General features: G+C 42.2%; 1 protein-coding gene across 1 annotated transcript in view; it reads right to left on the reverse strand.

Moving 5' to 3' along the window:
* lrrc75a (leucine rich repeat containing 75A) overlaps positions 1-23,177 on the reverse strand; it is a 47,984-nt gene that overhangs the window by 5,314 nt on the left and 19,493 nt on the right. The window contains exon 3 of the mRNA XM_022767634.1: positions 17,007-17,119. Coding sequence (XP_022623355.1) covers positions 17,007-17,119 — 113 coding nt within the window. The remainder of the gene's footprint in view (positions 1-17,006; positions 17,120-23,177) is intronic.

Here is a 23,177-nt window from a genome sequence, read left to right on the forward strand (position 1 = left end):
ATGACTTTATAACAATCAGAACCAGAATCAGAAAAACTTTAATGATCGCTGCAGGAAAAATCAAGTCAAGTTCATTTTTTTATTCACGCAGCATCAAAATCACAACACAAGCTACAAGACCCTTTTCAAATAGAGCGGCCCCCCACCCACCCCACACCCCATGAAGGAACCATGAGAGAGGCAAGTTGAAAAAGTAAAAACTACTATAAAATAGTAATAATGATAATAAATACACAGTAAGTGAATGATGAAAATGTGCAAATTAAAGAGTGACGTGCGAAGCCAGAATCACATTATGGACAAAGGTGCAAAAAATGGAAACTTACAAAGTAGATTAACAGTAAATTAACAGTAAATGTGAAAACTAAAGTGATGAAAGTGTCGTTGTGGTTCAGCCGGTAAATGAAAAGTAGTTTAACAGCAGAGCGCCGGTGGAGCTGGGTTGTGTTATATAACTGGATGACCACAGGGAGGGAGGACCTCCTGCGGAGCACTTAGTCATTCTGAGTCTGTGGTGTCTGAACCTGCTCACTTGTGGCCGACCACGACGCTGTGTAGAGGGCGGAGACGCTCGTCATGATGAAGAGGAGATTTGACAGCTTCCTCTTCTCCGTGACTCAGGCAGAGGGTCCAGCCCCCCCCCCCCCCCCCCCCCCCCCCCCCCCCCCCAAGGTCTCTGTTTAAAAGAGGCTCAGGTCAGCAGAAAGCTGTTTGAACATCGTGCAGCGTTTAGCAGGTAAAGAGTCGGATTTCCGCTCAGGAGTCGGTGGACGACAAAATCAGCAAAAAGGACAAAGACTAATAAACTTATATTCTCTCCATCAGAACACAACTCCAAATGAATAGTGCTGCTCTGTGTTGCCGGATGTGTAAATAAGCCAGTGTTTGCTAACACTTAATAAGGTGATAATTATTTGAGGTTGTGTTTCTAGCTGCTTCCCCTCAGGCGAACCAAAACCATGAATTTGTTACACACACACACACACACACACACACACACACAAACTTGAGGAGGGAGGCGAGACCAGACGTGCTCATACTGTCAAACCACTTCATTGCTGGCCCTGGCGCCTAATTATGCAATAAAAGTGCCTCAGTTGGGGGGTGGGGGGGGGGCTGGACCTTCTGCCTGAGTCACGGAGAAGAGGAAGCTGTCAAATCTCCTCTTCATCATGGACGACGTCTCCCGCCCTCTACACAGCGTCGTGGTCGGCCACAGGAGCAGGTTCAGCCACAGACTCAGAATGACTAAGTGCTCCGCAGGAGGTCCTCCCTCCCTGTGGTCATCCAGTTATATAACACAACCCAGCTCCACCGGCGCTCTGCTGTTAAACTACTTTTCATTTACCGCTGAACCACACGACACTTTTCATCACTTTAGCTTTTCACATTTACTGTTAATTTACTGTTAATCTACTTTGTAAGTTTCCATTTTTTGCACCTTTGTCCATAATGTGATTCTGCTTCGCACGTCACTCTTTAATTTGCACATTTTCATCATTCACTTACTGTGTATTTATTATCATTATTACTATTTTATAGTAGTTTTTACTTTTTCACTTGCTCTCTCATGGTTCCTTCATGGGGGTGTGGGGGGGTGGGGGGGGCCGCTCTATTTGAAAAGGGTCTTGTAGCTTGTGTTGTGATTTGATGCTGCGTGAATAAAAAATGAACTTGACTTGATTTTCCTGCAGCGATCATTAAAGTTTTTCTGATTCTGGTTCTGATTGTATAAAGTCATTTAAAAGTATAATAAGTTGTTTCACTCTGCCAAAGTGGGTCTTCTGCAGTAAAAATGGATGGAGGACTTTACATGGAGCGGCACAGGAGGTAGAGCCGGTTGTCTTGTAATCACAAAGTCGGTGGTTTGATTCCCGGATTCTCCAGTACACATGTCGAAGTGTCTTTGGGCAAAATACTGAACCTCAAATTGCCCTGATGTATCACCAGTGTGACAAAAATGTGGGTGATTACAGCTCATTGAGTGGTTAACAAGGTTAGAAAAGGTGTCCAGTTGCTTGTTTTGTTTTTATTAAAAACTTTGCGACAGGTCACTTCTTGCAAATAAATGCAAATGAAGTAAAAAAAAGCACCTTGAGGCTGAAGAGTCTCCCCCTCACTGTCTGGGTAAGTGGTCTAAAACCACTTCCCACAGAGACCCTGGAGGTTTGTGCAGCAGCCCAACTGTCTGCAGCAGAACGTTTCCTCCTCTCGGAGAGAAAGTGTACTAATTGGTTAACACAGCTGCTGCAGCAGCGAGGCCCCCTGCTCTCCGTTACACGTGGTTTGAGACCACTGATCTAATCGTTACGGCTCGTATTCTCCTCCCATGCTCGGTTGCTCCTCCCCTCTCTTCTTCTCTCCTGTTTTTCTGCACTCAACAGGAAGTGGTTTTCTATTATTCCAGAAAATAAAGTTACAACACATCTCAACCTGCAGACCGTCTTTGTCCGATGCATTATCAGCATGTGGACTTTCCCCTTACGTCACCCCCCCCCACTTTACCCAGACAAACTACCACTTCTAACATCCCTCCGCCCTGCACATTTTGAAGCAATAAACAAGGAGGCAAGGCAGGACGAGAAGTTTGCAAATAAAAAGCAGATGAGATGCTGGGAGAGCTCATGATGTGTTTGGCTTCGGACCAGAATCCCACGCTACAGAGAGAGACACACGCCCGCTTCGAATGGAGGTCACCCACCCCTGTCTGGACGACGACCAGCGGGACAGTGGGACTGAGTGCTGCGTATGTCATCTGTGACATACAAGGATATAAACTGTGACTTTAGATTCCAGCGCAGAACCATTTCCTTCCCTTTCCTTCTTTCAGAACACAGTCTGGTTCGGAGTCAGAGGAGAGAGTACAACACTGACCCGTTATAATGAGAGCAAACATGGAGCAGACGTTTCCAGCGGCCTACGGAACCAGAGCGGATCGCTCAGGCCCGACATTCCCATGCTGATAGCTGCTTATCTATTTTCCTTTAAACATCACATTCAGGAAACAATATCTCGAGAGTCATAAGCCACTCTTCCACTTATCCGCAGAAATGTAGAGTGTATAAAGACACGGCAGGGACTTGGAGCCTGGATTTTATAATCGCAGCTCTAAAAAAAACAAAAAAAACAAAAAAAACACCACTTTTGTCTCAGCTCTTCTTCAGCGCTTCACCACGAGGCTTAGCTGTATTTCACCTCCACGCCTGTATCATCCTCCCAGTGTCTGTGTCTGTCTGACTGGATCTGTCCTCCTTCTCTGCTTCATCTGAAACTACCCACTAGTTTCCTGCAACAGACTCACAAGGTGAATCCATCCTCTTCAGACATGAATATACAAGATTTCATTATTATTATTAGAACATGGTGATGGTACATCTCGTTATTTCTCCTCTATCTGCCCGTCTGTGTTTCCATCTCCTCCACAGATCATTTATCACCCCGTCAGCTTATGTGTGAGCACAGCCAAAGATGGCAAGTCTCCTTTTGACTCCTCTCCTGCTCCGTGACAGCGGAGGTGAGAAAACATCCTCTCCTCCTTCGCCTTCGCCGTGCAGCAAGGTTTGCAAAGGTAGCGCAGTGTGAGGGTGTGAGCGGTTAGGTTTCTGCCTGCCAGACTGTGTTACTGTTAATCCACAACAGGATGAGCAGGGCCAACATTTCATCTTGGATGCCGTTTTCTGTCTGACTCGACGGTTGTGACATATTCAAAGAGACGCCACTAACTCCACTGCAGTCCTCAGTATTGCTCAACTCCAACCACGGAGGAGGAGCTGAGTGAACCAGCTGCCCGGGGCGTTCAGGTGGAAGAAAATCCTGCAAACACAACATTCTCCAAGACAGCGGTTTGACACCTGTCTCGCTGCTACATCATCTCCGGCTTTAACACCAACATCACACACTTCACCCAGTGGTGTGAGCACAACCGCCGACAGCAAAACAAAGGAAATAGTAACAGTCACCCCACCACCCCTTCACCCCATCCTCACCTACGACGAGAGGGTTGAAATGGACACCTTCGGTATCTGGAAGCTAAAAGGACTAAAAGTCGACGTCTATGTCTTTCAGATTGTACGGAGCAGAGCAACCAGATTAGCTCTTCATTGTTCTTTTCGTGCTAATGTGTGCGAGATGGATAAACGACTCATCATTGGTAGATTAAAATCTCGTCTTCTGTTATTCATGCAAAATGTTTTACGGGATAATACACCACACTTTAATGTGAGCACTGGTCATCTGTTGGTGCCAAGTCCATGGACAAAATGCATGATGGGAACTGTCCTTTGCAGGGTTTGTTTTGCTTGGAATATATGCTCCTCGTCTACATCAGACAGACCAGAAGTAGATTTTCTTTCAAAAGGTCACTAAAACAAAATTTGATTTATCTCATATTGATGTTACTGTGGTTTCTGTAGCTTTGATTGTTTTCGTTTTTTCCATGTTAATGTGTGTTTGTGACATTTTGTCTTGTTGTTTTCATCGCAAGTTACCTGTGTTATGTCTTGTTTTTTTGATATAGTGTGATTTTAATAATGGTTTTATTTGTTGTTTTTGTGCGTAGACCTCAGGAAGACTGATGACCACTGTGTGGAAGCTAATGGGGATCCAAATAAAGAAATAAATGCCGCGCCCCGCCTCTACCTAAGCATCATTCATCCCATGCTCTCTGTCACTAACCGGGCCAAACTCACACCCATCACCATCACTGCTGCCAAGATAATAGGACAGCTCAGTTTCTAAGGCCATCAAACCGATTGCAAACACAATAGCACAGGACATCATTCAGCCACTTAACCGACACTTCACCGCTCTGCCCGCTGGACGCAGGTTCAGGTCCCTGAGGTGAAGAAGGGCTCGCTTCGGCAAACACCTTGCACCTGCAGCCACGGCAGAACTAAACCAAGGTGGTTCACAAAGCATCTTGTCCTCATGCTGTCATTGACTGAATGTTGTTTTACTTGTTGCTGGTGTGTTATATTTATGTATTTCTGCCTGTTAAAGTTAAGCGCTGTACAGAATTTCCCCTAGAGGACAATAAAGTCGGATGTATCAGGTCCAGGACTAATCTTGTTTTTCAGTTATGTGGTTATGTGAAAAATGACAGAAAACAATCAGTCATCAAAATAGTTTAATTTCCTGTCAATGACTAGTTTAATTATTGTTGCAGCTTTAAACATCTACTGTCCACAACAAACAGGAAACTGAGAAACTCATGTGAGAATGATTTTCAAACAATCTACTGTCTTGGAAAAAAGAATTTCTGGCACAAGCTTCAGTTATTAAGTTTTAGCTTAATGATGTGAGGAAAAAAACCAAACTCCGACCGGAGCATTTGGCTTCTATTCAGTTATTCATCTATAAAATACACTGAGAACAATCATGAGTCGCTCTGTACAAAGTGTCTTTATCTGTGTCAGGCAGCAGTGGAGCTCGGTGGGTAATACCATTATTCACACAGCTACAAGAGGTCACTGGTCCACTGGGAATAAACATGAGTCACATTGAGACACAAACAGATGACGATGTTGTGTTGTGTTGTGGAGGAGGCCAGGCTGGAGGCGGAGATGGCGAACCATCAGTCCTCTTTTATCTGATTCAAATGCACTTTATGTATTCATGTTCAGCAATGCCGGCGCATTCAGAGCATGACTGGTGTAGCACTATGTCACCATACAGCAGTCAGCTTTACATCACAGACAGACAGTGAAGGTTACATTTGAATTTCTTTGCTTCACCACAATAGTTGTTATGTGATTGTGCTGCATAATAATAAAGAATTATCTTTTTCATAAACATTTATATGTTAAAGAGGATGATAGACAACTTTTTAGTTTTAACTGTGAACTTTAACTATGAAGTAAATGCTGGTTGCACAACATAATGCTAACCCAGGCCACTGCGGTATGGACTGAGCCTAAATGGTATGTGCCCCTTCACTATACAAACTGTATCTCCCATGGGGCACCGCATTTCATAGAAAATTAAGGGTGAATTTAGGGCAAAAAGGAAGTGTGTCAAAACAGGTCAAAACAGAAAGAGGACAGTGCTTTTGTTGTTCCATGTAGCTATCAGTAGCTTTCCCCAGCTAGCAGAGATGACAGTTGGGTGGAACAACTGGAATAAGTGTGGAAACTCTCTGTGGAAAAGAGAAAGACCCCCGATGTAGGAGAGATGGGCTTTCACGAGCTGGAGAGAACCATGGTCAGACTGGGACAGAAATTCAGCTCTGGACACGCTGGGACCAAGTTAATTGTTTTCTCAAATCTGACAGTCAGTTATCCTTATTTCTACTAGATCAATAAAAACCAGAACTTGTCTATTTGTTAATGCAACAGGTGTCTAACAGAGATCAGGGTTTCTAGTTCAAACTGGGTGGTCACCTTTATAAAAATGCGCAGTGAAGTGTACTATATTCTTCTTTGCGACAGCGGTGCCAAGATTAATACCTCTCCGAATCACTTTTTGAGGTGTTGAAGTGAGAAGGAAGTGGTGGGATTAAAGACACGTGATCCATTACACCATCTGAACTCACAGATTCAAAAACTTTTTTTCTTCTAAGCCTCGTGAGAGAAGATCATTAAAACCTAATAAACGCATAATCCGCCTGAATCACCTTTTCTACTGAATCTTTCATCGCCTCCTACTCACACAGCGTCACCAGCGGTTTCTGTCGTAATCCCATATATTTTTAGAAACGTGCTTTTCGTTGTTTTTCCCTGTTCTCCTCTGTGAGCTATGAACACACAAGAGTTATTGTAAAGTCAGCAACAGCCTCGGGGGAACAATGCTGTTCAGAGAGGGAAGGCAGAAGTGGACAATTTGGGACCCGGGACGGAGGCAGAGAGAATGATTCAGAGGACGAGTCCAGGGAAAGAAAAAAGATTTGGACTCTAACGAGAAAAGGGAGAGAGAAAATGAATCCAAGTGCTTTTGAAGTGCTCAGATTAATTTTGAATCGTCCTTATCACTACATTGTAAGTTATAGCCTGCATTAATATTTGAAGGCTATAGTTCCCGTTTTTAATTTTTTTTATTTTGTCAAGTGTGAGCATTTGGGCAGCGCCAATTCAAAACAGACTTTTCATGTTTTGCAATGAATTCAAGAGGGGCCAAATGATAAAGGGGCTGGAACAGTGTCAAAATAAAAATAAAAGTCTTTATTCAAATGCAGGATAAATATTAATTTAGCGGTCTCTGAGGACGCTGGTCAAGAGGGAGGATAAGGCGTTGCTCTGTAGAAAGCAGCATGCTGAAATATTAAACACCACAGGACACAATTCAACTGGGAAATTAAACTGATAACAATAGCACAGGGAAATAGAGGAGCAAGAGGAAGACAAAAGGGAAGCCAAAGCTGTGGTCCTGCCTGAGGAATAATATTGATAACCTGTAGGAGCCAAATTCTTCATGTCAAAATATTGTGCAATTGTTATTTTTTTTATTGCCCCATAGGATATTCAGATGTTAAGCTGATTGCGCTTTGCATTTGGCGAATGGGTTTATTGATTTATTTTAATGTAGAAATCGAACATGGAGTCTTGCCCGAGTCTACGCCCTCTTCCCTCATGTTTCCCCTATTCATGGGAGGTATTCAGAGGTCGGCCCCTGGTAGAGAGCTACCATATAGTTTTTGACCACATGTAACTGTCAGTTTTTCATCTTATCTGAGGGCATATAGAAGCTTTATTGTTTATTTTTCTAGTTATAACGAATAATCGGGGCTGTTGGGATTGAATATACTTTGTGTTTATGTTATAAACATCTTTGAATCCCTTTGTTTTCATGGTTGGACTGAGCGCGACTAACTGCACGTATACCTGGAGGCTCAAGGCAAGTCTGAAAATAACAACTGATATCATTTTAAAACACAGAAAATGGGCATGACATCTCGATATGAGCGATGCAACACCGGGGGCTGACATTAGAAAATGTTGCAGCTTCTTAAATATTAGCAGGAAACAGAAAGAGTGAGGACGTCTTTCTACAGGTGCAGCATATGATTAAAAAAAAAAAACCCTGTAGGAGAGTCACAGAGACCGACTCCTTCTCCCACTGGAGCTCAAACTTGACCAAAGTTGACAGAGGGGCGGGTAAAGAAGAAAGACAGAAAACCCAAGTTAAAACAGACGATCTGCTGTTACACAACCTCAAAATGAAAGTGTCACGATTTCAAAACAATGAAAACTGGCACAAAACACCCAGGAGACATTTTAATGCTGTAAAAGCGTCTGAAAATATATCACAGTGACAGCTGAAACGTCCAAAGCCATCAACAAATGCTACTTACATCACAACATGTTACTTGTATATTAGTCTGTGCCAATAAATGTTATAGAGCCCACTGGACTTCACTGATTAAATTAATTAAATGGGACAAAATGATCTTTATATGTTGCTAATTCAACTGGCAACCGCATGTTTGTAACAGATCAGCATTTAAAAAGGTATATGCTTACATTGTTTGGGCCCATAAACTGTAAATAAATGTTTCTAAAGAGCGGTTTTGAAGCTCAGAGTGAGCTGCTCCACCGTCGCCATCTTGGCAGTGCCTGACTCCGCCCCTAACTCCCGGCTAATCCAAAAATGGTCAAAGAGGATGGGCATGTGTGGAGCTGAGACTTCAGTACATGCTGGTTTGCATACGCTCACCCACCTGTCGCTCAAAGTGACCACGCCTTCGTAACTTTAAGCCTCTATAAAAATGTTTTGTACCAGGCTGTAAACATGTTTATTTCTGCTGTAAAGTTGGACATTTTAACATGGGAGTCTATGGGGATTGACTCACTGTTGGAGCCAGACTCTAGTGGCCATTAGAGGAACTGCAGTTTTTTGGGAAAAATATTTTAAAGCTGCTATGATCAATATTTTTGTATTAACAATGGACCACATGCTACTTGTATGTGAAAGGTGTCGCTTGTAGAAATGAACCCACAAAAAATAAACACTAAATTCTGCAGTTTCTCTCAGATCTACGCAGCATTTTAGCATCTTTAAGCTCATTGTTTTGGTTTAATGGCCGACAACTTTAATGTTTTCATTCAGTTTCACAAAAAGAAAAAGCAGCTGTTTTCAGTTTTACCTGCATCACTCGTAGATCTCTGTAAAGCTTCCGAGGCCTCACCACGCGTTCATCAACAGATCCACAGTCAGAGCTTTTCTCCTTCAGTGTAAATAGATGCTTGCGTGAGGTTTACAACAACATCAGCAGTGACTGAGTGTCAAAGGGTTCAAGCCGACAAATCAATGACTTCCTACAGACATCGAAAATGGGTTAGAAACTCGCAATGCTTTATTTTCCAATAATTGCAGTTGCTGCTTCTCTGTCTTGACGGGGGTTTCTGTCAATTCATGCACGTCCTTAATATTTTAATCGTACTGCAGAATAGTGGCTTTAGGATATCAGACTATCTAATATATGCTGCGTATTAGCCATCAGCTGCTTCAGATTAAAGCGTAGCCTGTACTGCTTGAACCCGAACTGCCTGCTTAATTACTCATGTCTCCCTCTCTCCTACATAGATGCAAAAATGTCTGAATATATATGTTGAAGGGTAAATATCCTCCCTGCTGGTTGAGACGAAGCAGACGAGAGAAATCAAGGGGAAAGACGGAGCAGAGAGAGGCACAGACATCCTGAGTCAACGCTCAACTTCTCTCTCTGCTGGCTGTCAGAGCGCAGGTGGGAGGCAGCCAATAAATCTGTTGGCGTGGCAGCGACAGTCAGCCAGTCAGCAGGCGGCAGACCAAGCTGGCAACAAGCTGGTGGACGGGTAAAGAGGCAGACAGACACACAGACGAAGCAAGATGTAGGTCTGTGTGTGTGTGTGTGTGTGTGTGTGTGTGCAGCCATACAGCTGTGTGTAATGAGTTTCCATGGAACACAATGTTGTGGTCAAGTAAAACCACAGCAAGACCTCATTATTTCCCTTCCAACATCAGGAAAATGAAACGAGCCATTTGGAAAAAATCACACAAAAGCGAGAGTCGGAGGAGACGGACAGATTCAGGTCCGAAGGATCAGCAGACAGGCAGTTGTTTACTCCTTGATTGTGAGTCAGCATCTAACCTTGTTGCAGTGGATGCAGTTTCTGGACCTCCTTTCAGCAACAGCATTCACTTCAGCAAGTATGCATCAGTGCCAATATATATCTGATTTATACCTGTAATCTGCACTAATCACTAATTTTTTATTTACAATATATCAACTGACGACATGTAATGTGAAGAGTGTTGCTCTGAATGAGCCACAGCAGGCGGCCATGTTCAGCTACAGCCCAATTAAACCCAGCGAACACCTGCGCAGTAACTACCTGTGCATCAGACGGCAGGTGGACAAAGACTGTGACGAGCTCCTGATCACTGGCGGAGCATTTAGCAGCTAAAGATCCAGATACGTAGCCTACTTCCTTCGGGACGTGGTGGAGACCAAAAGAGCTAAAAAAGGAGGGTGAGTACAGGACTTAGATTCAGTAGGTCACCAGGAACACGACTCAGAATGAAAGCTAATGATGCTCCGCGCTCTCAGTGATTCAGATTAACAGATAAAATCAGATTTACTAGTTAATGTTGTTAAAATTAAAAACAGATACAACTGCCTCCATTTTTAACACTTTTAACCAAGTCTGGGTTTTATTTTTGGAGCTAATTTCTATTAGTTATAGCAAAAAATAGAATAGAAAGCGGCAGGTGAATTAACCAATCACATTCTGATTGGTGTTGCGGTATCTCACAGGGGAACTCGTCATCAACTTCTCGAATATGTGCATTTACATTGTGGGGACACTTCCAATTTATAGGCAGCAAACTAAGGAAAAACAAGCGTACCCAAAGCCGTCCAGCGAGAACTTGAAAAAGTTGTTTTCACGTCGGAGGAAGTGAAGAAGAAGTTGGCCGACTGTCTGTAACGGACTGGGGTGCACTGCTGTAAATAAGACAACAGTTTAGAAGCCAGATTATCTCAACCACTTTATCTGCAGGTAAAAAACCCAAACCAGTGATTGAAGTTGTTTTTCTATTTCACATAAATTTGGCAACACCGGGGTTTTTTATTTACAACCTGTTCCTGGACGTCTTTGATGTTCTCAGCTGCTAACCAGGTAAGTATGATGCAACGGACAGGAACGACAGCTGACACTGTGGGAATAACAACCTGGTTGTGAATGTAATTACTGCTGCATGAAGTCACCGGGTTTATAACTTGGCCATCGCCTCCGATTATCTCATGAAGATATTTGTGGATGATGTCGGTGTTTGTCTCGTTTCCATCTGCTTCTCTGTCTCCTGGCTCCGTCTTCCCACCCCAGAGTTCGACTCCAGTCAAACGCAGCTGACGGGCAGAATGAAGCTTAATTTCTTGTCTCGTCCTTATGTTGCTAAAAGTAACCCTGCCCTGAGAATATACGCTGTCACACTGTTTACCTCACAGTTTCCTCTGCGGGGGTCCCAGACCTCGGTTGTAAAGCAGAGAGGAGAGCAGGTCTGCTGGCTGCTCCGGACACTCAGCTGTGCAGCTGCCTCGTTTCAGAGGACGCGTTGAATCCGCTGAAAGGAGCTGTTGTTACGCAGCCAGACAGGGAACAGTGAGCCTTGTTAATCTTCCCTCTTTTCTTTTTTCCCTCTTGAATCTCAATCACAACTTCTCTTGTTGAATAGACAATAACAAACTGACGGCCAGTTTATTTACATTTTTTATATACGGTCCTCCCTACACAGCGGCATTGTCTCTTTGACCGCCGCTGAAATCCTGTTCATCTGGACTTTGATCACTTTGATCCAAAAACAAGTTCAGATCCAGAACCAGAGCTGCCAGGCCCAGCTGGATCTGATCACACACCCCTCTTTGTCCAGTACACTGTCGGTGATGTAAGACCTGAACCTGGGAGTCTAGAAGCGTCTCCACATCCAAAAGAGGCCGATTATTCTGAACCAAGAGAGGAAGAGAGGAATATTTCCCATGAAGGATCAACAACTTCTTCTGCTCTTGGAAGTATTTTCTTGCTAATAATAAAAAATCTCCACCTGACAGCTGTCGAGTTGTTTGCCTGAGATCTGGTCATTTCTCCTCCTGTTTACCTTCATCTCTGTTCACACGCGTCTAAATTATGTGAGTCATGATGCTGGCAGCTCAGTGACACATCCAGTGGAGACTAAAGCCAAGTTTGTGGGTGAATATAATTTAAAAAAACCCTGTTACAAAGACGGCCTGATGGAGGTGCCATTAAGCCGGACAGAAACTGACGTCTCATCCCACAAATGCGTGATAAATAATTAAGCCACTTTCTTTGTTGTGGTTTTGCCGTCAGCTTCACTGCAGCAGCTGAAACAACGGAAACATGTCGTTTACAATCCAGGGAGCTGGAATCTACCGACTGTTTGATTTCTTTATGAAGGGTTCATTAGTAAAATAAAAAAGGTCATGTATGATATTATGATCACATGTGAGAGATACAAAGATTTTATATGAGATGAGCCGAGACCATGAATTAATATGTAGAAATATATAAATACAATAATTAGTTAATAAAGTAGAACGGCAGTCAGAGCACATCGGCCTCTCTCACAATGTTGTGATAAAGATAAATAAATCCAGATCTGCCCGTTTAACAGAAACCAAGTTTGGTGCAAATTGGTTCAGTACTCTTTATGTAATCCTGCTGACAAACAAACAAATAAAACACTAAACCCTTGTAGAAAATGGGGGGCTAATTATAAATATATATAAAAAACACTTTATAATGAGGAACATGGCCATTAAATGTACCACATTAGCTAAACACAGTAATTGTTATAGTAATAATTGTGAGTTTAATGGCGGCTTTATTCAAGAAACACAAAAATAAGGCGTATTTTTTTACTTTTGAGCAGATGGAAACTGAGTGTCACTTGGGACCGACCCATATTTGAAGATACACGTACTCAAGAATCTGTGTTTTATGTTCATTTCCTTTGGTCAGGATGATGTTGCATTCCCTTATTCTATGCAACCTGCACCACAATGTTACAGTAAATATACTAAAGAGGTAAAGCGTGAGAAAGTCCTGAGGTACAGAGTTTTATCTCTTCACTGAGTTTTCCTCATGTGCAGAGGTCACATGTGACAGAGGTGAATCGTCCCTTCAACTGTCGACACCTGAGACGCACAAAGCTAAAAGCAGCGGACCAACCTCAGAGTAACACTGCTGCTGCACAGTGGACACACACACACACACACACACACACACTTAGAAATGGAGAGACGTATTTCTCATTACCATCAGGATTTATCCGTGTAAGTGTTCACGAAGCAACAGAAAAGCCTGTTCGAAGGTTAAAGATAAAACAAAAGATCAATTCACGCTCAAGGTGAGAGAAAGGTTCGTCTGCAACCGGGAGATGTTCAGCGTGCCGACATGTTTCAATTACTGCAGTCTTAATTAAAAATCTCTATAACCTCTCTGCCATTTAGATCTCAGCGTTGTGACTATTAAAAACGGTGCGAGGAAATCATTTTTAATTTAAGAGCTCCTCGTGTTTGGAGCCCGTCTCCCTGAGTGTGAGCTGACGCTCGCTTAGTGAAATGACTCAGTCAGCAACAGGAAATAATGAACCGGTGTTTACGACTTGGTCAGTTGGGTCAGTCTGCGGTGATTGACGGCCAAACTGATCAACACCTACCACGCCACCGCTTTGGCACTGCATTCCTACAACACTGTCGTACAGAGGGCTGGTTACTTCACTTCTTTCTGTGGAGGCGAGCCGATGACGACAAATGGAACGGCCAAAGTTGTGATGTTAGTACTAACAGTGTATTGATTGATTCGCGACTTCGACTCATGTTGAGTAACACGCAAGAAAACATTCCTGCTTAACAGCTGGTGGTAGCTGCTGTGAATTCAATTATGTTTTCTACTTAGCTAATGTTAATACGGATGACCCGATCGATTTTCATTAACACTACGTGATCAGCAGATCTAGTCACCGATCACCTGTGGTTAATGCTGGGGTGTCTGCGGCTGAGAGACGCGCTGTGTGCTGTGTAGTGTGGTGTTTACAAATGGTGTGAGACTGATATGACGTACGCCATCTGCAACGCACGACAAAAAAGATCCGTATCGGCGTCAAAGAAACGTGATCGCAGAATCTATAATCGTAGAAAGAAAATCAGAGGAAAGAATCCTTTCGTTCATCATTCACGCTTCTGACAGTTTCTCTATTTGTCTGTTAAACTTGTGTTGCTGGAAATGAAAGTTAGCTTAGCTACGTTTTTATAGCTGAGCCAATTAGATGAACTTGACCTCAGATGCAAATTTCCTCTCAATCAGTTCTTTGACTGCGATTCTTCTTCATTTGCTTCATTTCGAGTAAGTAAATGAAATCATTAAAATCACAAACTGCTTGTGTTCATCGGTCTGTGTTGTTTTAACGCTTCGCTGATTACAAGCTACATCTGTGGTATCTGTTGGTAAAGTCAGACTAACGTGCTCGTGTGTCGTCGGTGGCTCCGGTACGTAAAGCAGCACCACACCCGTTTATTAAACTTCACACAGCTCCTTCAGGAGACACACACAACTCTACACAACTGTTTTCACATATGCAGGAGCAACACGCACAAACAGAGACTGTCAGGTCTGTGACACTATATTACATTAATAATATTCACTGATGGACGTCGACGTTTTTTAAGGAATAAATAGAAGAAGTGAAAATTCTCTCATTATCTGCTGGTTGTTTTTCATCTGTGAAGAAACAAGTTTCTTTTTTTGTGTTGGCTCCAGGAAGGGGTGACATAATCAACATGAAGACGTGTGTGTGTGTGTGTGTGTGTGTGTGGGGAGGGAGGGCGTTAATGGAGTGTGTTCCATGCAAAAGGATGATTCAATCTCATCCCTTGCCCCGAGACTCAGTGTAAATGGGGCCCGTCCCTCCTCTGGCTAATCACTCTGACTGGAGTTCATGACAGCGTGAAGTGCCGACTGCAACGCCGCGCTGATTAAATCCCATCTACCAGTTCAGAATTACTTAAGATAATTACCAAACTCATTTTAATTTTCAGCTCCAGCTTCATTTAATTCCATTATAGGTGAGTTTCTGCTTTGACAGCATTTGTTTGGAGACTGTTTGATAAAACAAAAGCCACCGATCATTTTAGTTGAAAGCACCGACACACAAACACACACACACACACACACACACTCGGCAGGTTGAATTGTTATTTTTCCCTCTGTGCTGTTGTGTAGGGGAGCGTTCATAACAACCGATCCTCTATTCACACGACGGTGGGGAATCCTCTCCCTGAATGTGTCGCGCCACCATCTGCTCGCAGCAGGACGTGTTTTACAGCAGGTCTGATGGATTCAGGTTGTGCTGCGTCACACAGGGATCAGGTTTACAACAGCGACAGAAAAACTCTTTTCTTTTTATTATAATGAAGTTTAATAACATTATTATGGACACAAATATGTTTTTATTATAATACTTTGCTATTAATGTGGTTATTATTGTTGTTCTTACGCACCTAAACTGTGGCACTGAATTCAATCAACACGTGACATTACAGCTGCAGTGATTAATAGATTTGACAGGAAATGAATTGGCAATTATTTTGATACTAATTTGAAGCTTCCAGCTTCCTGTCGTCTCACATTATAACAAATGGACATTGTGTTTGTGTTTTGGAACGTTTGCTGATGAATCATAAACAATATGAATCTATTAATCAAGAAAATAATCCTCAGATTAACTGATATTGAAAATAACTTTTTGTTGCAGCGTGAACAAAGTCCGAGTGCATTTGCAAACACGGGACATTTAGACATGGAGAAATGAAGCAGTAAATGTGATGGAAGTTGAATATTTGTATGTTTACAGAGCCAAACTGTGACACTCTTTCTGATTCATTTCTAAACTTCTACATTTAAATGTGCAGACAGATGCAGTTACTCTGGGTTTTGGAAATAGTCACAGAAAAGCTGTTTTGGTTTGGGGATTTCTTACATACCTGAAGACGCCATGACAATATTTACAGATGTTAGATTCTGGGAGGCTGAGAGTGAAGTTATAATACTTGTCTTTGGTAAAACTCCATGTTCTTGTCTACTTCTGCTGATGAAGCTGATGGTGTTGATGTGAACAAAGTACTCAACTGAAGAAGATGAGTTCATTCTCATTTAGGCTTATTCTTTTACACAGTTAATGCTCCATTTGTTCGCTAATGTTCCATGTGATAATTCAGTATACACCAATCCAATTAAACAATACCATTAAATACTGTGCACCAGAGAGCAGAGAAATACAATTACAATGAACAAAACCATCATCAAGTGAAACATACTGATGCAACAGGCATTGTTTTACACTTGAGGATAATTTATGTCACGCTTCGCCCCAGGAAATACAGTTACACACCGTGCAACACTGCAGACACTCAAAATGAGGTTTCTACAAAACTTCAAATTCAGTCCTCTGAATAAAGGTCAGTGACATCCAAACAAAACACAATAAATAAAAACTGAATTTACACAATAATGTGCATCGTAGAGACGGAGTCTGTTTGACAGCACGAGGGAAACTAAAAGGCAAAGCGAGACAGTGAAGGTGACACGGAGGGAAGTGATTTCGTCTCCAACTGTGTATCAGCGAGGGCGAGAAAATAAAGAGACAGAGACGTCAGTGGAGTTTTTTGTCCATGGCGTCCAAATGGGCAGCAGATGATGACACATTGGTGATTGGTGACACACTGAGATGTTAATGAAACCAAAGAGACACACACACACACACACACACACCCTTACAATATACTCACCATCACACACAGATGCCTGAGCACAACCCTGACCTGTGAGAACCAACCCAAAGTGTCCTCACAATACCAAATCAATAATAACCATGAAACTTTATTTTAATAGCACTTTTCTTAAAGTGTCTCTTAAAGTCTCAATTCTCGTTTGGGCACATACCTTATCAATATATCGGGGATGTAATTGTCCTCACAATGAAAAACGGCGGCTTCACAACCATAGAAAGACACTCACCAGGCCTGGGGCTTCCTCTTCAGCAGGCCCTGTCTCCTCCACCGGGAGTGGGGGCTGAGGTGATAGGTCAGCTGACGACAAACCTTCTCCATCGCCCCGAGAGAGTCGCCCTCCTGTCGGACACACACAGGGACAGAAACACACAAACTAAACACACGGCTCAGTTACACAGGACTGTGAGGGGAGGAGAAGAAGAACAAAACAAAAAACCTTCTGGTGGCCATATTGGAGGGATTCAGCACGACGAAGTGTCAGTGATGAGAACAGCTGGTCGCACTTTTCAACACAACAAATTAGACATGATTCATTTCTGTGTTGGTCTGGAAAACAATTTACTGCTGTTAACCTACATCTGACTGACATCGCGTTGGACCTGGCAACCAAATGAGCTTTTTATAAACACATCTGATTAGCATACAATATCATCACAACAGCTTTTTATTTGCTACAAGAAAACACTGTTTGTTTGTTTGTTTGTTTGTTTGTTTGTTTGTCAGCAGGATTACACAAAAAGTACTCGGGTTGTTTGCACCAGACTCGGTGGAGGGATGGGGTACGGGCCTCGGAAGAATCCGTTAAATGTTCGTGCCGATCTGATCAAACACAGGCGATTCAGATCTCACGCACGTGTCGGGTTGTTTGGCCTCGGCGGAGGAACTGAATAGAATAGAATGAATAGAATTCAGCCATAATTAATGTTACCAATCACACCGGTGTTTGAAAAGTGATTAACTGAGTTGTGGTTTAATTAAAATTGTGTTTAAGGTTTGTAGCATGAAGCTAATCGACTGTAAATAACTGTTGAAAGGAAAGGAAGGAATCATCTGCTTTTTAAAGATTAACTCAACGTCGAATTTACTTGAGGAGCCTTAATGGAAATCGTACATTTTGATAGATTATTACCGTCACCAGTGAGGTTATGTTTTATGTTTTAACTCGTGTCTATCTGTTTGTTTGTTCGTCTAGCTGTAAGATATACATCACTCACGTCACACAAGTAATGGATAACTGACTGAAGTAATGATGTGTGAGTCAGAGGATTCACTGCTGCAGCTTTTCCAATGTGTGTGTGTGTGTGTGTGTGTTCAGGATAGTACAAAAACCCCAACCCACACAAGTGACAGGTGTGTATTTTTTATGCAGGAATGTATGTCACATTGTCAGGTAAAAGCTTTGCCATAAATAGAGTCTCACACACACACACACACACACACACACACAGGGAGTAGAGACGGGAGAGGAAATGTCATGTTGGACACGACATCGTCACAGAAGCAGACGGAGCAGTGAAGTGTTGCAGCACCGACAGACAGGAGAAAGACACAGGGATGTAATTAAAGGAGTCGAGGATCGCTGGAGCAGAGAATTAGCAAACACACCTTCTGTCGGTGTCAAATTTCTGATATGACGGGACACACGCATAAACACACACTCGCCGTGAGGCTGGGGAATTCGATGCTACATGACGCGTTGATAGGCTGTGTCCATAATTGCTCCGTATTTACTACCTACTGTGTTACACCGCATTCACTTTGTGCCATTACGTTTGAGTGTCTGAAGCGTACGGCGCACAATGAAGAGCACTCAAACATCACACAGCTGAATGAAAACTGCTCCGCGCGCGACTTTCCTACGACGAAATGATTCGCCTCGGCACCTCGGGTGACTGACGGGTAAATTACAGTCATGTGAGACAACATCTGCTGGTTGTGACAAAAAAATAAATAAATGATGATGAATCATAAATGTCAGACGTCCCATTTTACTACTCGGTTTAGGGAACACCACTGAGTTTTCATCACGTAGGAATCAGCGAACACGGAAGTGATTTCAGACACGGCTAACAGGTGACTAACGCGCCGCTTCATTACGACCCATCTGCCTCAGTGTCGACACAACCCTCCACTGTACTATAACTATGTGTGTGTGTGTGTGTGTGTGTGTGTGTGTGTGTGTGTGTGTGTGTGTGGCTTGTACCCATACGGAATTGCATTTATTCAGTCGGTGAGTCAGGTTTTGCAGGTCCCCGGTATCCACTTTAAAACAGATGGTGAAGGGAAGAAGTGATATCAACAAAGACGTTCGGTGTTCCCTAAACTGTGAGCTACAACACGACGCGTTGCTCAGGTCAGTGTGAGAGCGAGTGTGTACTTCCTGTCTTTCTCTGTAAAACACTGAAGGGCAGAAGTTGGATAGAAAAAGCAGAAAAAAAAACTATTTTCTATCGGACAGCGTTCGTCATTGAATTGATACCCAGAGGGAAGCAGAGAGAGAAAACCTTCTTCCACTTCGATGGCTGCCAAATGAATTTTTCATTTTACAAGTTGAATGAAGTGATAATGATGCATCTGTGTGGTCAGAGACACTGTATTTATGCTGTAAATTTACATTTTTAGATCCTCATTTCAATAATAATTTTCCATATTTTGAATTGTCTTGTCCTGGTTCTTTGCTTCACATATATTTATCTAGTTTTTTTTTACTTAAAGCTGCACTAATACGTTTTTTATATCGTCAGTGGATGAAATGACTTTGTTTTATGTGAAAGGTGTCGCAGGTCTCATTTATATGATCGTCATTATGCTGTTAAGAAACTCGACGTACAGTTTACAGACGAGTTAATGAACAATGTAAAAGTTTAGCTGCTAGAGTCCAATATTTTTCTTGCGGCCAAACACAGTAACGAGGAGAATGAATATCGGACGTACATTTCTCAGCTGGCCTGACACATGACTCCAAATGCTAATGTTACCTTGTGTGTTGGATGTAAAACTAGGCGACTGTTTGCTAACACGTCCGCAACAGCACTGGTTGCTGATAATGGTGACGGAAGTGTGTTTTAGCTTGTTTAGCTCCGTAACGGCCCGAAATAAATGAGTGAAGCTTTGACATGATGGTTTGCAACTGTTTTAAACTTTGTGTTTCCTCTCTCTGAGTTTTCCCCTCAGGAAAAGCTGCTTTTCCTTCTGCTTTGTTTGTTTTTTGTTGCTTAGTTTTTCTGTTTTTTTTTTTTTTTTAAAGCTGCTTTTGTGTGAAAATGGAGTAAATCAAAAATGTTTCTGCTAATCTAATAAATGGAAACAGGCAGGTTGGTATCTGCATTGTCTTGTGGCGAGTCCTGCAGAAAGTCTATTACAGCTCACATCCTGTGGTTTCACAGTTCACGGTTTAAATACAGTCTGGAACAATGAGCTTAATTACCGAGGAGCACGGTGAATATTTTTTTATAATATTTTATTCCCTACCTCCCCCTGTAATGTTAATGCAGTCCGAATGGGGCCCGATTACTCATTTACACAAGATTACTTTAGCTCATAACACTTCTCCACGGCTTCCACGTCTGAATTATCATTTAGGACCCATGGTGCACGCCGGTGCAATCAAAACTGTGACTGGCACGAATGTATTTAAGTTGCATTGAAAATAGAAAATGTGGAGCACCAGATGCACAGGCCCTTTTTTTAATGACACTTGTCATGGCAGGAAAAGCACAGGTGTAAGCAATTAAATCCACAATCCACTGAGCCAGCATGTATAATACCAGAAAGCCCCGACTCTAAGTGAGTGTTGCTGTGTCTGCTGGAAAAACTGTTTCCTAGCACATTTGCCAAATATCAGCTTTATAAGGTGATAATATCTCAGTGGTGTTCACAGCTTGTTTCCACTGGCCGCAAGTGACTGAAAAAAAAAATGGTTTAATATTTGCAAGTTTTAAAAGTCTGGATGCAAATATTTGTAACTTTTTCTTCTTAAAATTGTGTGATTATTATCTGCTACAAAAACCCAAAGGAACTTCTCCTGTAATGGTTTAAATGGCGCCTGATGTCAGGTTTTGTAGTATAAGGGACACAAATGCAGATCATCTAAAGTAAGTGGTGATTTATTAAATGAAGAAGAAACAGAAACTTACAAAAACGGTGAAAATGCTGAAAATCCAAAATCATAGGGAAAAGAAAAAGCAAAAACTGAAAAGCCAAAAACACTTCACGAACGACTTCAAAAATCCAAAACAGGCCGGACAGAAGAACCACAGAAAACGGGACGAACCGACACAGACAAAGGGGAGCACAGAGACTAAACACACACAAGGGAGGCAAGGGTAATTGAACACAGGTGAAACACATTAGGGCAGGGCGGACAATCAACAACACAGGAAGTAAAATAACCACAAGACACAAGGGAAATAATACAAAATAAAACAGGAAAGAAATAAAAAGTGTTCAACATCCCCAGCGATTAATCTTGACGAACCAACTCCAGTATTCACATGACGGTAGTGGATGGAGACGCACATAAATGTCCATTTTCTTTTGCTGATTTCTTTAGCTGAAATCTTGCGCTACATCTGGATGGACATCTGGATTAATGGGTGGCTAATGTGTCACGCATCACACTGCCTCTACCCTAACACATCTCCATTCTCTGTACTTATGTGCACTGCATCCAAATACTTCTGCACACTATTCAAATTTAACACATTTAACAAAAACACTTTCCCTTGTAAATTCAAATGTATATAGAGTTTTTATTGTATTTACTATATTAATTTTGTGCATTTTTTCATATTTTATATAAATATCTGGAGGTCATACATATTCTGCTTTGGATTACACATTTTTAATTCTTTATTTTACGATAACTAATTTAGTTTTTTCTTTAAAAAATGTACCGATAACTGCATTAAAACACATTCCTCACATGCATGTATTCTTAAATTTACTTTCTTATTCTGATGTAATGTCCTGCCATCCCAAAATATATCTGTCTGCTGTTTGACAGTTCCAGTTTTGCTTTCAGGGTTGAGAAAGTCCTGTGACTCCTGGTCTGATGAAAACCTTTTAGAGGACATGAACTCAAGTGTGGATGCTAAAGCTAAAAGCTAAAAATACAACATCCTAGTTGCAGAAGCATTGACATTTTGTAGCTGCATGTTTTCATTATTACATTGCTCTACATGCATGAAATTCTATTTTGCACTAGGCACATTTTAATGGTCAATACCAAACCAATAACTTTTATTTTTCAGACAAATCACTGCGGTTCTTGTTTATGTGTGTCGTCTTAGTTGAGATGTATTGATGTCGTGCTTTGTGCCGACACTCTCGGTAATGTACAGTAAGAGCGGTCTCATCATGTCAATAAAGCTGCATGAATTGAATTGTGCTGGGATGAATGAGAGAGAGAGCTCGGGTCGAAGAGAGCAGCAGCAGGAGCAGCCGGCTGGAGCCTCATGGCTTCACTGTGGCCTTTTCCACATTTCACTGCATCCAGCTCTCTCCCTCTCTCTCATCCTCTTTTTTTTCTCGTAACACTCTCTCGGTTTCTCCTTTTCATGTCTTTTTTTTTGTCGTCTCTCTCTCTGTTGTTCTGCTTCCCTCTCAGCCCCCGTACCCCCCCCCNNCTCTCTCGTTACATTATTGATAAAGAACACATCTATGAATCTTTCCAGTCTCCGGAGAACTGATGACCCCTCTCCTCTCTCTCCCATCTCTCTCTCTCTTATTTATCAGTCTGCTTCATCGCTGCTCCTTCCCCTCAGGCCAGCCTGCTGTTAAAGTTCGTTTGCACAGTACAAATGGAACCATTACTTTAGTCCTATTTTTCATTGCATGCCCTACATGCTCGGCTAAATTACTGCTGAACTGTTCCTCCGTTCTGCACATAAATTGTTGGGATAATTCAGTCGTACTGCTCTCGTTTCAGCGGACAGGAGATACAGGGGGAAGACCTGGCTCATAGCTGAGTGAGGGTCACGGCCGGATCTCAGTTCTCAATGAGGGAACACTATGTGCTGTGCCGGGGCAGAGTTATCACAGAGGACACTGATGTCCTTCAGGGGAACTTTGTGGTCAGGGTGATGGTTATATTATATAACTAAAAGGTATATTTGATTATATGATATGAATCAAACAACCAGAAAAGATTCCCTGATTAAAACTATAAATCTGTTACTGTGTAAAGACATTCACGTAGGAATATTAACAAATAATATAATCAAACAGTTTTAAAAAATCAAAAATTATATACACAAAGATAGAAAACAAATAAATTTCAAAAAATGGCAGTTTTGATAAGTGGTCAACCACAGAGACAGGAAGACTTTAGTTCACACTCCTGTCTTTCATACTGCAGGTGCTGTGTGTGTGTGTGTGTGTGTGTGTGTGTGTGTGT

This window comes from Seriola dumerili, unplaced genomic scaffold, assembly GCF_002260705.1.
Source record: "Seriola dumerili isolate Sdu_G_001 unplaced genomic scaffold, Sdu_1.0 BDQW01001240.1, whole genome shotgun sequence".
In the NCBI taxonomy this organism is placed as follows: Eukaryota; Metazoa; Chordata; class Actinopteri; order Carangiformes; family Carangidae; genus Seriola; species Seriola dumerili.